The sequence below is a fragment of the Abramis brama genome (genome assembly GCF_963993115.1).
Source record: "Abramis brama genome assembly, chromosome: 19".
NCBI lineage: Eukaryota > Metazoa > Chordata > Actinopteri > Cypriniformes > Leuciscidae > Abramis > Abramis brama.
Genome location: NC_139981.1, coordinates 29,645,051 through 29,660,858, shown reverse-complemented (window position 1 = coordinate 29,660,858; position 15,808 = coordinate 29,645,051). Strand labels below are relative to the sequence as shown.

The 15,808-nt window shown below is 37.4% G+C and overlaps 2 protein-coding genes across 3 annotated transcripts; one reads left to right on the top strand and one right to left on the bottom strand.

Moving 5' to 3' along the window:
- Positions 1–6,573, top strand: LOC311069305 (uncharacterized protein). Of its 2 annotated transcripts, XM_084092361.1 has the most exons (9): positions 1–118; positions 1,130–1,197; positions 1,275–1,322; positions 1,418–1,482; positions 3,305–3,342; positions 3,430–3,503; positions 3,620–3,682; positions 4,347–4,397; positions 4,594–6,573. In XM_084092361.1, the coding sequence occupies exons 1-9, from the start codon at positions 49–51 to the stop codon at positions 4,645–4,647; spliced, it is 531 nt and encodes a 176-aa protein (XP_083948487.1). In that variant the 5' UTR covers positions 1–48; the 3' UTR covers positions 4,648–6,573. The 2 variants fall into 2 exon arrangements, with proteins under 2 accessions (XP_083948487.1, XP_083948488.1); XM_084092362.1 differs by lacking the exon at positions 1,130–1,197 and having other exon boundaries at positions 14–118.
- Positions 6,017–15,139, bottom strand: ppm1g (protein phosphatase, Mg2+/Mn2+ dependent, 1G). The gene is made up of 10 exons (XM_084092360.1): positions 14,621–15,139; positions 14,396–14,465; positions 13,300–13,385; positions 12,889–13,012; positions 10,818–11,269; positions 10,437–10,565; positions 9,399–9,633; positions 9,158–9,287; positions 8,535–8,631; positions 6,017–7,100 (listed from the first exon to the last, which is right to left on the bottom strand). Exons 1-10 carry the CDS (start codon positions 14,729–14,731, stop codon positions 6,912–6,914), a joined length of 1,623 nt encoding a protein of 540 aa, XP_083948486.1. The 5' UTR covers positions 14,732–15,139; the 3' UTR covers positions 6,017–6,911.
- Between the last annotated feature and the right edge of the window lie 669 nt (positions 15,140–15,808).

Here is a 15,808-nt window from a genome sequence, read left to right as displayed (position 1 = left end):
CTGGTTAACGCTGCTGGTACAAGAGGTGTATGTTTAACTTATGCTGCAATGGCTATTAACAACACTGAAAACATTCGTAGTACAATTTGGATTGCCCTCAAGAGGCTTGATCTCAACGGTTGGTCTAATTTTATAATAATCTGTCCAAATTGCATGTAGTTAAACAGTGGACAGCTGCGTAGCATCCTGGTTGCCATGGCAACATGAAAAGATTTGCTGTAGTGTAGATCCTCGTTTGTCTGCCTTTTTGCCACCTTCATTATTTTTACAATAAGAGTACAACATTTCTTATAAAATATCCTGAATTACTCTGAAATAATTTACTTTGCCTTTCGCCACTGTTGTAAAATGTATTGCGATGGATAGACAGCAACAGGTGCATCTGACAGCACAAGACTTATACTGGTTGAACAAGAACAAGAGTTACTGGTTACGACAAAAGAAAGAAAAAATGGATATTATTTTGACTATGGCTTTGAATAATTGTTGCACAATTTTATGATGACATGCTAATCACATGCAAATGTAAAATATATAGCATAGGTACGTCTCTAAGATGTATGCTAAAAGTGCTTAATCTGGAAACATCTGATAAAGTCTTGGAAAAGGCAGTTTTACACATATTCAAAAAGACGTTTTCTAAATGTCTATTTAACATCTGACAGGAAAAGTTTTAGAGACAGATTGCACTCTAAAAAATGCATCTTGCAGGTGAAAACACGCACATCAAATAGACGTCTCTGAGATGTATGTGTGCTATCACGGAAAAGATATAGCACAGGTCCGTCTCTAAGATGTCTGCTAAAGAGCACTTAATCTGGAAAACATCAAACATCTGATAAACGTCTTAGAAAAGGCAGTTTTACATACATTCTAAATCATAAACATCTTAAAGACGTTTTCTAAATGTCTATTAAACATCTGACAGGAAAAGTCTTAGAGACACATTGCAGATTAGCGATGTGTAGATAGAAATTTCAATTTCTTATTGAAATTATATCAGATTAGCAAACACTCTAAAAAATCCATCTTTCAGATGTAAAAGCAGACATCAAATAGACATCTCTGTGATGTACGTGTGCTATCATGGATGTAAATATGAGTGCTGACATAACCAGTTATTTTACAGATAACAGGGTCACGGCCCTTCGGGAAGTTCACATTCCAAGCGGGGCTAAAGTAACCACCATAAGACAAGTGCGTTTTATACCACTTCTTAGGTTAGATATTGATATTCAAAATGTGTATTAAATTGGTGTTCTCTCTCCTTACAGATACTAGCTCATTCTTTCAGACTGGACACTTCTCAGTTAACACTTAAGGTATTTTGACATGCACAAACTTCCTGTGGTGATTGAAACCTTTACTATCTGCTCCATATTTATATAAACGGAAATATTTTGAAATCAATTTTCAGATGCGAAACAATCGAGGATCTCTAATTCCATTAAACTGCTGCATGCCGCCAAACAGCAAGCAAATGTAAGGCTATTTAAACAATCTTACCTAGTGTCAAAAATATATTAATTTATACAACAGGGCTGTTGAATGCTTGATTCTGATTGGTTGATGAACATTCTAAGGTGTGCAATTATTTTCATGGAAACGCACGGCTAAAGTAGTTCCAGGCAGGTCTTGAGTCTTGACCGCATTACAGTTCCAGATCACTCCGCCAAATGATTTCAGTTATTTCAAAGGTCCTTACAGACGACAACAGCAGAAGAATCAAAAAAACCCACAAGGACAACGACCAAGCAAATAAATATAGTAAAACATAAAGCACATACTCTCTTATATAAGCTGTTTCCGCCACAGAATTAAAAAAATACAATTAAAAAAGGTAATTGCGACCTTTTAGCTCACAATTCTGACATTTTTTTCGGAATTGCATGATATAAAGTCGCAATTGTGAGTTAAAGTCAGAATTGCGAGATATAAACTCAGGAAACAACCTCGAACACACTGACATCAAACAATGCAAGACAAGGAGCAAACTGAAACAGAGGGCTTATAAACACTGAAAACGAAGGAGCTAATTAACAAGGCACACCTGAACTGAGGACTAATCAATCTGTATCCAAACAGGCAGAGAACAGAGGAGAATCAACTAATACAGAAACAGAACACAACGAAAACAGAACATTCACGTGACAACAATTGTGATTTTACATCACGCAATTGCGAGAAAAAAGGTGAGAATTGTGAGATACTGTAAAAAGTCGCAATTACCTTTTTTATTTTTTATTCCGTGGCAGAAACAAGCTTCCATACTCTCTTTCACCCGCTCTCTCTCTCCCACTCAAATGCACAAACATACAGTAGCCTATACGGATACACACTCGCACAGAAACGTGTTGTCAGCGCGGCTCTGACGATTTTATCAGTAATACTTTAGTAACTTTAAAGCTACATTACATTTCTCACTAGTTTTAAGGACAAAACCCTGACAAATGTCTTGAAATACAACATCTGAACAATGTTTTGAGGTGTGGTAACCGTAATATAAGCGGAATAATTTACTCCATTGATTGTCCGTTGAATTATCAGAAAATAAAGCACAGCCGAATGCGGACACGAAGCAAAGTGTGCATTATTTTCTAATAATTCAACAAAATAATTATACTACGTTATAAGCTTATACTTATACTTCCACTTCCACTTATACTTACATATATGAGTGTCAGCCTCAGCCAACAATAACAAAAGGCATTTCCATTGTCAGAATTTCCCTTCTTTTATTACAGGACAATATTTGGGCCCTAGAATTACTTTTCAGGGACTTTTTTTTAAAACATTTATGAGGGCATATTTTTTAAATAAAAATATTAAATTGAATCAATCAATTGAAATAAATTATTGAATATAATGAATAAATGTTACATTTTCAAATCATAATTATCAAATTCAAGTAGATCTAAATGCACAAGATATTACACGATAAACACATGCTAGAATACATTGTATAGCCTACATAAATGGGAGCGTGCCTATGTTCCCACAGCCCTATGTTCCCACAAATGGCCTACCCCTGACCCCACCCCTAAACCTACCCGTAACTGGGGTTTAGACAAATGGTAAAGAAAAATTCTTAGAAATGTGGGAACATAGGGCCGTGGGAACATAGGGCTGTGGGAACATAGGGCTGACCCCACATAGATGGCTGACATACATTTTTGACCTGGTTAATGTCTGATGGTCATGGTCATTTCTTTCTGATTATTATGTTAATCCTTTCTTAGTCATGTTATATTTTCTGGATTGACTACTTTAAATTTGTTAATTTGTTCATATTCTTTTTACACAGGCCGTATATCCTTGAAGTGGCTAAAAACTACCAGCATGGTATGACAACTAATAATGATCCAACCCCCCCCCCAAGCTTTATTATATTATCTAAAAAAAAGTCACTATTTTTCCTTATGAATATAGTCAACCCAAGACCCAGAAGCATTCCCATTTTTAATAAAACCTTGAAGTCAAGACTACAGAACATTGTGAAACAGGTGAGACGTCTGACTCAGACGCGAGTCACTGATGCTTCAAGTTGACTGTTTAACACTACCTTGGTGACAAAGTATGACAATTTCAAACATTTATGACACATTTGGTGCTATTTCAGATTGAAAGATTAGAAGAGCTGTTGCCTCAAATCAAGCTAAAACACCATGAAAAGATGACAAAGGTGAACTTCTGATCTTATATCTAACAACTTTCTTTCCTGTATAGATGTATTTCCTGTTGAAACTGGAGGTTGCTCACTCAAGTGTAAAATGCTTTAGTTTGCCACAAAAGAGCCATGATTTGCCACTTTCTATTATGCATATAGGTTGTATTAGATTAGAAAAAAAGTCTTATATGTCTGTAAGTCATTTTTTGTTTTCCAGGAAGATTCAGATTGTACATTTTATATGCATGCATGTGCTATTAGTGAATTTTGCCAACTTTTAAGGCCTGTTCACACCAAGAACGATAGCTATAAAGATAACGATATTAGAGTCCACGCCAGCGGATGATATTGCTCTGTTTATTATAAGCGCTGCAGTTTTGTCCTCTGTCACTTTAAATGCTCCAGCTCTTTAAAGCAGGATGGATTCAGATGTTTTTATCACTCATCTAATGGGAAAAATCGGCCCGAAAGTGATTCCAACGGTATCGTTTCACTGTGCCGTTATCGTTGTAGGTGCGGTGTGGACTCTGTTATTCTTGTGTTTTAAGAACAATTTTTTAGAACTTTATTGTCCTTTGTGGGCGGGTCTTTAAGTGTGCACTAGCATATGGCAATGTGTCTCTCTAAAAAAGTAGGAATGTTAAATGTTGGCTAATTAATTTCATGCCTTTCATTGCAGGATATTGAGTTACTGAATCAAAAGCTGGTATTTCTTCACAAACGAATGCAGGTAAAATGTCATTCCTCATTTGTTATCATCATCATCATATTGTCATAATAATTATTAATGCAGATTATTCACTTATATATCAACAATCTCTAAATTATAAATTAACTATCTCTTTAATTATATTGCATATTTAAAATGATTTTGAAATTTAAAATGCGAGGCAATCTCAGATTGACTAAAATAACATTTATTTCAGACGTCCGAGTGCTATTGCTGGGAGGGGACGCTGAGAAGAGCTCCACTGTGGTGAATGATGCTCACACTTCATGAAGGCTGGCTCAACTCAGTGATATAAGCACTGACTAACATGACCAATAACATCTTAGAGTAGAATATGTCTGTTCTTCAGTTTTTGTTTAAATCTATAGAGAATCTGAATGATTTTTCTGGAGTTGTGTAAGTATCTCATCATGTATTTTATCAGTTTTTTCAATATCAACTGGCCTGTAGTCCGACCTGTAAATTACTTTCTGAGTTGTTTTTCCAATGACTTTTATCCAGTTGGTGTCCTATCAGTGTGACCACAGGTGAAGAGAATCACATTACCTATTAACATGATCCACTAAGATTTCATAACCCACAATCTAATGTAATGGCATTCATACATTAAGAGTAGTTTAAGTTGCAGATACGTTTTGGCATTACTATAATGTATGCAAACAGAACAATTCAAATATGTAAAGCAGTTTATAAAGTTTGAAATCCCATTGAAAGAAAATTACAGTTCTATTTTTCCTTGAAAGTGTATCAGCATATTGTATATATGTGACCCTGCATCACAAAACCAGTCACATGTCGCACGGGTATATCTGTGGCAATGGTCAACAATACATTGTATGGGTCAAAATAATCGATTTTTCTTTTATGCCAAAAATCATTAGAATATTAACTAAAGATCATGTTCCATGAAGATATGTTGTAAATTTCCTACTGTAAATATATAAAACATTTATTTTAGTGAGTGAACGCAGCACAATCGTGAACATAAATGGACAACTTTAAACTTTAAAACTTTTTTTGCACTCAGATTTTCAAATAGTTGTATCTCGGCCAAATATTGTCCTTATCCTAACAAACCATAATCAATGGGGAGCTTATTTATTCAGCTTTCAGATGATGTTCAAAAATGTGACTGGTTTTGTGGTCCAGGGTCACATATTTACACATACATGAATGTTATGTCCATTATTTTATTTTATCAGTGTTATGTGTGTATTTTAAGTGCTGTGGCTGCTGGCCATCATTTTTCTTTTTAAGTAGAAATATTCAGTGTAGCCTCTCAATTAAAATTAGAGCCTAAAATGTCCATGTATTATTAATTATACACATTTTAGACCATTTACAACAGTGTAAGATGAAGTATATCACACTCATGTAAACATGATGGCCATATAAACAATGGAATAATGACCACAGCATTTACATTTAAATAAAACTCATCAGATATGATTTTTCCCAGCACACCACCCATTATGAACAGATCACGTCTCAATAGGCTAAAATTTGGATGCATTTTTGCTGATCAGATTACCAAAAGCTAAACGGATCATAGAGGAACAAAATGTCCTTAATGCTGGAACAAACCCCAATTCTCCACAAGAAAAACAGCATCACAGTACTTGTCTCCACTTGTTTATTGATACAGAAAAGGCTGTAGTTCTGAGCAATGACTTATCGTTTCCCTGTACATCCCACAAAGATGTTCTGAAAAAGTAGCAAAATATATATTCCAAAATACGTTGTATATAAACCTTAATGAATGAAATGGCTGCTTCATGACAATGAAAAAAAGCAAACTTGTTTTGCAGTGAGGACTTCCACTCTATAAATGCAGTTTACTGAATTCTTTCACATTGATCCCAATGTCAGCCTTCAGTCCTTCCGATTCAAAGGAACGAAGCCCATTTTTTACACACATTAGGATCAATGATGTTTTGCAAGCATGAAACAAGGGAGAAAGGAATGTCAATGTAAATCACCATCTCAGAGCATTTCTACAGGATTATTTTATCTCTCATGTGGACGATGGCTTTATCAGGGAAAAAAAAATAGACCAGCATCTCTTTCAAGTTATTTTTAAAAAAATGTATTTGATCAATTACATACTGGTGTTCAGAAAAAAAGGTCACAATTACTGACACAATAAACCACTACAAAAAAACTAAACAAAAAAAAACAAATCATCAAGTTGACGGTTACTGGAAAAACACTATGTACATAAACAAGGGTACGATGGACGAGACCGATACATCAGGAGTACGGACTCGTGTCATCACCTCTGCTACCACACTGCTCTGTTCATTCCATTAGCAATTACAGACGGGCCTGTTAAATAAATCAGAACAACAAAAGAACAAACGGTCTGGTTTAACAGTTCTAGTTGCTTGCGTCTTTGAATGGTTTAAAACTTAAATGCTCTTTCTCAGGGAGCTATTCTTAAAATTTTTCCAAGTGGTCTGAATTCAAAAGGGGAAGGTGTCCTCAAAATAATCAGCACATTCAACGACAGCACTTCTACTCAGTTTTGGATTTTTTGCTGTCATTGCCGTTTTCCTCGGATGTGGTTTCCTCGCACTTCCGCTTCTTGGTGCTCTCAGCGACGGTGCTCCCGAGGTGTGGGGAGAAGGTGATGATTATACAGGTCATGTTGTCACACCCTGTGCCGTCCCCTGAGGTGTCTGGTGCCAAGCAGTGGTCGAGCAGCTACATGGTGAAAAACACACTTTTTGGTGAGTTTTTTTTCATGGTTCCAGTCATAACGACAAGACAAAAGTCCAATAATATTACAATTTTAGCCATTTAATTGAAACAATATAATAATTTGTTCGGGAATAAATTAGTTCAACGTGGCCACGATTTACTAAAACGAATTCTTAATTGACAATATATGTATTTTTGTGCCATGTTGCTGAAAAGGACCAAAAAAAAAACAATATCACACATAGGGAAGTGCCCGAAGCTGAATCTGGAAAGGCAGGGACAGTAAATAATGCAGTATAACAATTTATAACCACAATTAAAGTGAAACCACAAGTGTGGTCATGCTTCATTTCAAATCTCTCAAACTATGAATTTTCTAAGATCATGTCGTGAGTTTTTAGAGAAGGCTGATAAGATGCTAATGAAATATTTTATTGCCCTTTAAACACCTATTTGCAGTCTGATGTCTGGCAAAGAGAACTCAAATTCAATTCATGTTCTATTGTTCTATTGTCCTCACACTTCTGCCGTGAAGACTTCATTATTCTTTTAATTTCTTCTATGTAAAGCACTTTGAATTGCCATTGTGTATGAAATGTGCTATATAAATAAACTTGCCTTGCCTTTTATTGTTATCCTTCTGTTTGTATTAGCCTTTATTCTGGCATTATATGGCTTTCCCATCTACTACACTTTCATCCCACTCTACTTTAATCTATTATCTGAAGTCTTCCTAGAAAAAAAGAAAAAAAAGCATATTCTTGGGACTTTGTGAATTCTTTTTACAAATTATTTTATAGAATAGAATCACTCCTGGCATGACAGGTGCATTGAAGCTACAATTAGCATCAAGCTACATAACACAATTTAAAAGATTAATATTACCCTTTTACCAAAAACTCACTTTAAACCACCATCGAGTGTTTGTATTAACTTCCGATCCCGATCTAATGCGGATTTTAGTCATAATGTTGTTGAAATATAGCATTTTATATGCAGCTAATCACTACACCTGCTTAGCATGTATACTGCAAACCTTCTTTAATTTTACTAATAGATCTACCAATCTCTGTGTAAAAATAAAAATCGTATTTGTGATTATAGTGTAGTAGCAGTGTTGCGTGCTCGAGATCAACCAGAAAGTAAAGCTGTTCTGAGCTCGTGCTGCACTGTCTGTTATTGGTCTGAGCGGTTTGCGCTGCGCAACTCAAGAGAGTAGCATGGTTTCGTTTTATTCATTTTTAATTTGCCATTTAATGTTTTTCATATGCATTGAAGGCAGCTCTTATCAGTTGGGCAATGTGGTGGTGGCACCAGTGCGACCTCGAACAATTTATTCGCACCAGCAAGAAAAAGTAGAATCCGTAGAATCCATTATCTCCTTTTCAAATTCGGCCTCGGGCACATCAATAGTCACACATTTTTCCCAGTCCTTACCTCTTCTACAATAGCAGATAAGGGTCTGCTTTTACCAGCCTCAGTTTTAAATCTCTCATTCACAAAGTCCACCACTTCCTGACTGCTCATCACATTCCTTTAAACACACAAAGACAAATATAAACACACAGACAATTTAATCTATTCATTGGCTACTCATTACAGTTCTTATTTGACTATTGCAAAAAAAATCAGCATTTCTCATGGCAGAGACATATATGGACCTGCATATTGCAATGAGAAGAATTGTTATACGACTTTAAAATAACACCACTGCATTAAGCCTAGATGTTATGCACAATGTTATCAAAGTCGCACTGTTTTTCAGCCTTTTCCGTGATATTTTATATATCATAATATCATTTAAAAAAGTGATTTCAACCAAACGATAAACAATTTCAACCAAAACAGCTACTATGGCCAATTGCATGCAAATGATTTATCCAAGAACTAAAAGCATAATGTAGCTAAAAGTAAATAAATATAATAATAAATAATCACAAATATCATGATCACTCAAATTAACAACTTCAAAAGCATGTTAATGCATTGTGAATATTTAATACAACTAAAAAAAACAAACTCATGAAATCATGTTTTTTAGTTATTTTTGTCCGTCTTACCAGATGCCATCACAGGCAATAACCATAAACTCATGGTCTTCATTGAGAGTCAGCACTTTGACATCAGGCAGAGCAGAGATCATCTGTTCCTCTGGGGGAAGAGCCTTGTTCCTTTTATAAAAGTGATCACCTGCAAGAAAACACAACCATTAGAGCGATGCAAGAAAACAACGTCAAACAAAAAGGAAATACACAAAATAACACTTCCGTAAATAAATAAGCCAGTAAGGAGCAGAGTTACCAATAGCTCTGGAGAGGTTCAGGCCTCCATTGACACGTCCGTCCATCGTCACCTTCCCACCCGCGTTCTTTATTCTGGTCAGCTCAAGCTCGTCCTCTGGTTTGTGGTCATAGGACATGTCCACCGCCTTGCCCTTTTCAGACACCACACACCTGGAATCTCCAGCGTTGGCCACAATGAGCTGCTTCCCACGAATAAGAGCTACAACAGCTGTGGTGCCACTGTCTGAGCCTGGCTGCAGAACGGATGAAAAAATGTAAATAAACCATGCATTCAAGCATATGTCACAAGGTTGTACGATCCACTCCTCCTTACACATCTTATTTCAAGTTTTCAAAGCATTCACATGAGAAAGAATTACTTAATCCAAAAAATATGCTTGTTTTTCACTGTGGAACACAAAAGTTGGGGGTTGGATGTATGGGGGGGGGGGGGGGGGGATCTGAACTCAATGAATTTCACTGAATTATCCAAATATAATTATGTGTTCCACAGAAAAAACAACAGCAACCAAGTTTCAAAGGAACAAAAAGGTCATGAAGGCATCATTTGAACTTCTATTCAGAGTAGAAAGAGGTCAGAACCATTAGAAAACTCTTACATTCATGAACAAACACTCTGGCTGCATCCGAAATTGCATACTTCCTTATATAGTAGGCAAAAAACAGTATGTGACAAAAGTAGTATATCCAAATTCACAGTACTCTTGTAGAGTAGGCAAAAAGTACCTGGATGACCTACTACTTCCAGCGAGACTCTGAAGTGTGCATGCGGTGGACACTTTACTATCCCATGAGGCCACGGGAGAGGATTTGTGAATGACAGTGAGGCGATGCAACTGACGGCGGTAGGTCACATGACAATGACAACATGGCGAATGTAGTACGTCCAGATTACATTCATAATCTATACATCCATACCACATAGAACATACTTTTTTTTTTTTTTTTCGCAGAGTAATTGCTTATTCAAAAGTATGTGATTTCAGATGCAGCCTATATTTCCCACATTAAATCTGAGGTCATGTGACACGCTAACCTCCTCTTTTCCATCCATGCCTGGCAGGCACATTTCCTCCTCTTCATCAGTATCCTCTTCCTCCCCCTCTTCAGTGTCATCCTCTTCTTCATTCTCACTGCTGTTCTCACCATCCTCCTCACTGCAGTCCTTTTGATCGTAACAGATAATGAGGCAAACTTTTGTAAATTTCAAAATATACAATTACATATTCCATTTATTTTCCATTAAGTTTCTTTGAAACGATGTGCATTGTGAAAGGCGCTACATGGATAAACTTGACCCTTACTCTTTGGTTTCCAGATTGAACCTGCAGTGCAAGTAACCCAGATGCTTGGCCATTATACAAACCTAGTCCTGAATTGTTAAAATGTGCTAGTCCTGCTAAATGTGTCCCCTCACCTCTTCCTCACTACCTTCCTCTTCTTCTTCTCCCTCCTCTGACTCTTCACTGTCCTCGAAAAACTTGGACTTGGCACTTCCAGGAGCAGGAGCTGCAGAGGAGGAGCATGAGGGACCAGCATCCCCAGTTGAGCCAGACTTCTCACGGGACCCAGCCGAAGCGGAGCCGGAAGCAGCAGCTCTTCGGCAGGCCCTCATCTTGGAGCCTTCAGCCACATCTCCCGCACCAGCTGCCTTCTGCTTCCCATTGCTGCCGGCCTCAGAAGCCGTACATTCTGCCTCGCCGTTGATCGCCGTCTCAGCACAAGACTTCTCTCCATCCTCAGACTCTTTAGGCGCATCTGGACACGGCTTTTTGGCATTTTTGTTTTGGTTCTGTCCGAAGCGGATGAGCAGCTCCTCGATTGTCATGGTGGCCTCTTCATGCAGCAGAGCTGCTTCTTCATTATCAACTGACAAGAGAGAGGAGCATGGATGTCAGTTTATTTTGCTAACTTGTAGTAATTGAGCTGTGCATGCATTTGATACACACTGCAATTGCTTATGTCACTTAGGGTGCTTTCACACTTGGTTCAAAACTGGATTTTGTTCACACTAGGACTGGGCGATACATTGAATAATATTATCAACATTATCATGATATTTGCTGACGATAAAGATAAGGGAATATTGTGAATTTCGCGATAATGTTAAAAGTTTAGCATACAAGTAAGCCAATTTCACATTCTCTCACAAAGATATGCAGCTGCTTTCAAACTTTCCAGTGCATATTTGTGTTTGTGCTCTGAAAAGCATAAAACACTTCTATTTACAATGTATTTTTGCAGCGTTGAGAATTGTAGCCAATCACAGACACGTCTGTTGAGCACCAGAATGCAATGGCCAATCAGAAGTGTTGAAGCCAGTCAGAATTCACTCAATACTGCTCAAAATGCAGCAACCACTTTTTGTAGGAAGATTACAATTTTTGTTTAATTTTCATATTGGTACATTTAAGTTAATTTGATTTTAAATATTCCTTTTGTGTTTATTTATTAAAAAGTGGTCACAATGTCTAGATAATATTTTTTTAACTAGTGTTGCTTTAGCAGTAAACAATTTCTATATATTTTGCAACCATAATATGTTCTATCCAGATCATGTCTTTCAATTCTTTACATATATATACATTATTCGCTGTATAACCCAGCAATAGATCACACTGTATTTTTTTGTTCCAAACCGGTGCGCTTGCATCAAAGCATCAGCTGTTTACTCCTGTTTCTAGGTAACATTGACACAGGAGAAGGGAGGAAAATGTGTTGCTCACCTCACTTCTATACTTAGATTTTTGAACCGTTGGTTTTGTTTTCAAAGCATTAACACTACAGAACTTGCGTCTATCTGCCGCAAATGTTCTAAAGAACACAAGTGTCTTTTTTTGGTGTGAAAAATATTTCTATTCACACATCCATAGTGGTTTACACGTGCAATTTAGTACGATTGCATTCATATAAGGTGGAATCAGGAGTGGTTTGCGGATGCGCACCAGAGTTGAGAAAGCAGCATTCACGTCTAAACAACTCAAACGGTCCAAACTATGACGCTAAATGAACCAGAGCGTGCAGCAAAAGTGCCAGTGTGAAAGCACCCTTATACTTTGCGAAGCATGACCAGATGTTTCATTCAGAAATAACATTAATAACATGAACATTAATAAAAAGAAAAATATAATGAAAAGCTACACTTGTCTATCATTCATATTTCCTCCAGCTTCATCCATCAAACAGGAAACCAAAATACTTCCATTTCCAAAAGATAGACTGAAACTATGAATGTGCATTAGAAATCAGGAGTGGTGAGAGAACATTGTGCTTGGTACATTTTTCATCTTCAAACCATGAAAGCAATCCGGTCAAATGTGTTTTCAACTATCTCTGGAAGTGGTTGAAAGTGGACCAGTTCAAACCGTTTTAGACCCTGTTTACACCTGTATTTAACGTCGTCCACTTGTGATCGTATCGACCAAATCGAATCTTAACACCAGGTTTAAACAGGGCCAATATGTGATATATACAACCCTCACACTAACCATCATCTTCATCTGCTACTTTTTCTGTTTCTTCCTGAGGACGTCCAGCTATCTGAACAAGTTCCTTGATGACTTCCTCTGTGGTGATTCGGCCATCGATAGCCAGGAACGCATCTTCCAGAGCCTGGGAATATGAAGGCAAGCAAGACGAACACAAAGATGAGGTCAGTGATTATAGCCATTTTCAGATATCATGATATGATTAATGAGAGACTAATAACAACAACAGAATGAAAGAGACTTTAAAAAGCCTTTAAATCATATTTACTGGCTTTGCACATCTGAAATCTACCATAATGTCTTAAAAGCAGAAACAGATTTTCTTTGCACCAGAGTTGCGGGCTTATGCAAGTTAAAGGATTATTATACCAGATGCCAAATGAATATACAACTGTAAAAGGTGAGTGTTACCTTTTGCAGCTTGCCATCCTTGTATGTCTTCTGCTCTTTAATGATGTCAGGCAAGTACTTTGAGCAATACAAAGCAACCTCTTCACCTGGAGGAAACAGTAACAGATTCTCACTAATTTATATCATTAATATTATCAAATGGATTTTTGCCTCTTTCAGGAAGAGTTCACCAAAAAAAAAAATAATAATTACGCAGCCCTTTTGCCTACATCTCAGCACAGGGGAAGATTTTAAGTGAATAACTTAATTTTAAAGGGATTATTCTCCCAAAACTTCAAACTATCACTTGCTCACCCTCATGTCATTCCAAACATGTATGAATGACGTTGGCGACCAAACTATTTTGGTTACCGCTGACTTCCATTGTATGGAAAAAAGAAAACACATTTCTCAAATTATCTTTATGTCCCAGCGAAGAAATTTATACAGGTTTGGAATGTCATGACGGCGAGTATGATTTTCATTTTTGGGTAAACAAAGGCTGCGTCCGAAATCGCATACTCTCGAGTAGGTACTTATTTTGAATAAGTAATTCATGACCGCTAAAAAAGTATTTTTTATATAGTATACATGTACATAGTATGAATGAAATCCGGACATACTACATTCACCATTTGGTCATTATCATGTGGCCTACCAATGTCAGCTGCATGGCTTCCTCCATTCACAAATCCTCTCCCATGGCCTCATGGGATAGTAAAGTGTCCATCGAAATGCACACTTCAGAATCTAGTAGTAGTAGGTCATCCAAGTACTTTATGCGTACTCTTTTATGAGTACTTTTGTCACATACTGTTTTTCACCTGCTATATAGTATGGAAGTATGCGATTTCGGATGCAGCCTAAACCTTCAAGTCCTCTTGCTCAAAACGCTCATATATGGACTATTGTATGTGTATATGGTGCTTTTTTTTTTAGCTTAAAAGACATTATCACTATGAACAGGCATATGGAACAAAGCTGCACTGAAATCATTTTTTAAATAAATAAACAGGAGACTGGGACGACTTTGAGCGCGAGTAAAATACAGATGTCATTTTTGAGTAAACTCATTCTTTAAAAGCTCTTACACACACTGTGCACGTTACCAGCTTACCTCCATGCCCATCATAGACCGCAAACATAGCGGTTTCATCGTCCAACTCTGGGATGCAGTTGTGCGCGTCCTAGGAAACAAAACAAGGCATTAGAAAGAGCTCGAGGCGGGAGTCACTCTGAACTCACTGGCGCCAAAATTCGCGCACGTCACTCACACACATAACAAAACAGAAACACACAACAGCAGCAGAGGGAATGAAACGGTGAAAGTGTGTGTGTTTACCTCCATAGACACTCGCCAGCCCTGCATGGCCGCGTACCCATAGGTCATGTTTTTATCCCCGCCGTTGCCTGTGCTCTTCTCCGTGTTGGGTTGAGACAAGTAAGCCCCCATGATGTATGCAATGAGGTATAGTGAAAGAAAAGCTCGTAATGTAAAATAAATCCGTCCAATTCCAGTTCGCTGACTTTAAAGAAGGTAATACGTCTGCACAAACTAGGTACTTGTCACATTTCAGTGCGCAGTGACCCTTAGATGAGAGTAAACCGGTATGTTACCCTGCTAACTGCTGTTAGCTGACGGGCTGCTAACACTGGTGATGCTGCTGGAGTTTCTAAATGAACAATCACAGATGAGCGAAGGGTCCAGATAAGTCTGTCCAAAACAGACAGAACTCACATTAAACACAAAGGGGAATAAATGTTGATTCGATATGAGTCTCTTTTAAAACATAGAAAAGCCTCTAACACGTGTGAGTCAACATAATCAACAGTCCACCAGCAAACCCATTTCACAGAGGGCGGACTTTAGGCACACCGGAAAGGGAAGTCTGCTCATTGTGAGTTCGCGCATGCGCATGTTACTAAATTTTTGATTCATCGTAGTGACTCGAATCTTCATCGCTGGGTAAAAAGAATCGTTTGGATTTACTAATTCGTCCAGTCACAGGTTACATAATTATGGTAACCATGAAATCAAAATGGATAATTCTTATTTTTTATGGGATATGCAAGTATTTTTTTTAAAAAAAAAATTAATCCGGACACTTCATTATTTTTTTTTTAATTCACGTGACCTCGTAATCAGTGTTGCCAACTTAGCAATTTTGTTGCTAGATTTAGCAACTTTTCAGACTAACCTAGCAACTTTTTATTCAAAAAGCACCTAGCAACAAATTTAGCAATTTTTTTCATTTATTTGGCAACTTTTAGCAACTTTTGGAAAGTGATTCTAATCCAAACAACACACGTACAAGCTAGCTAAATAGACAGAGCGGTTCATTCATAATTCCTTAAGATCGCTGTGTAAACGTGGAAATCGCTGTGAAAACCGGAAAACAAAAGACAACGAGCGCAGGGGCGGGGCTACAGGTCTATATAGCCAGGCACAGAGGTTGCAGGCGGCAGCAGCAGCAGTAGCACGCATTTCACATTTTTGGCAAAAACACATTTCATGTTTCACTGGTTGATA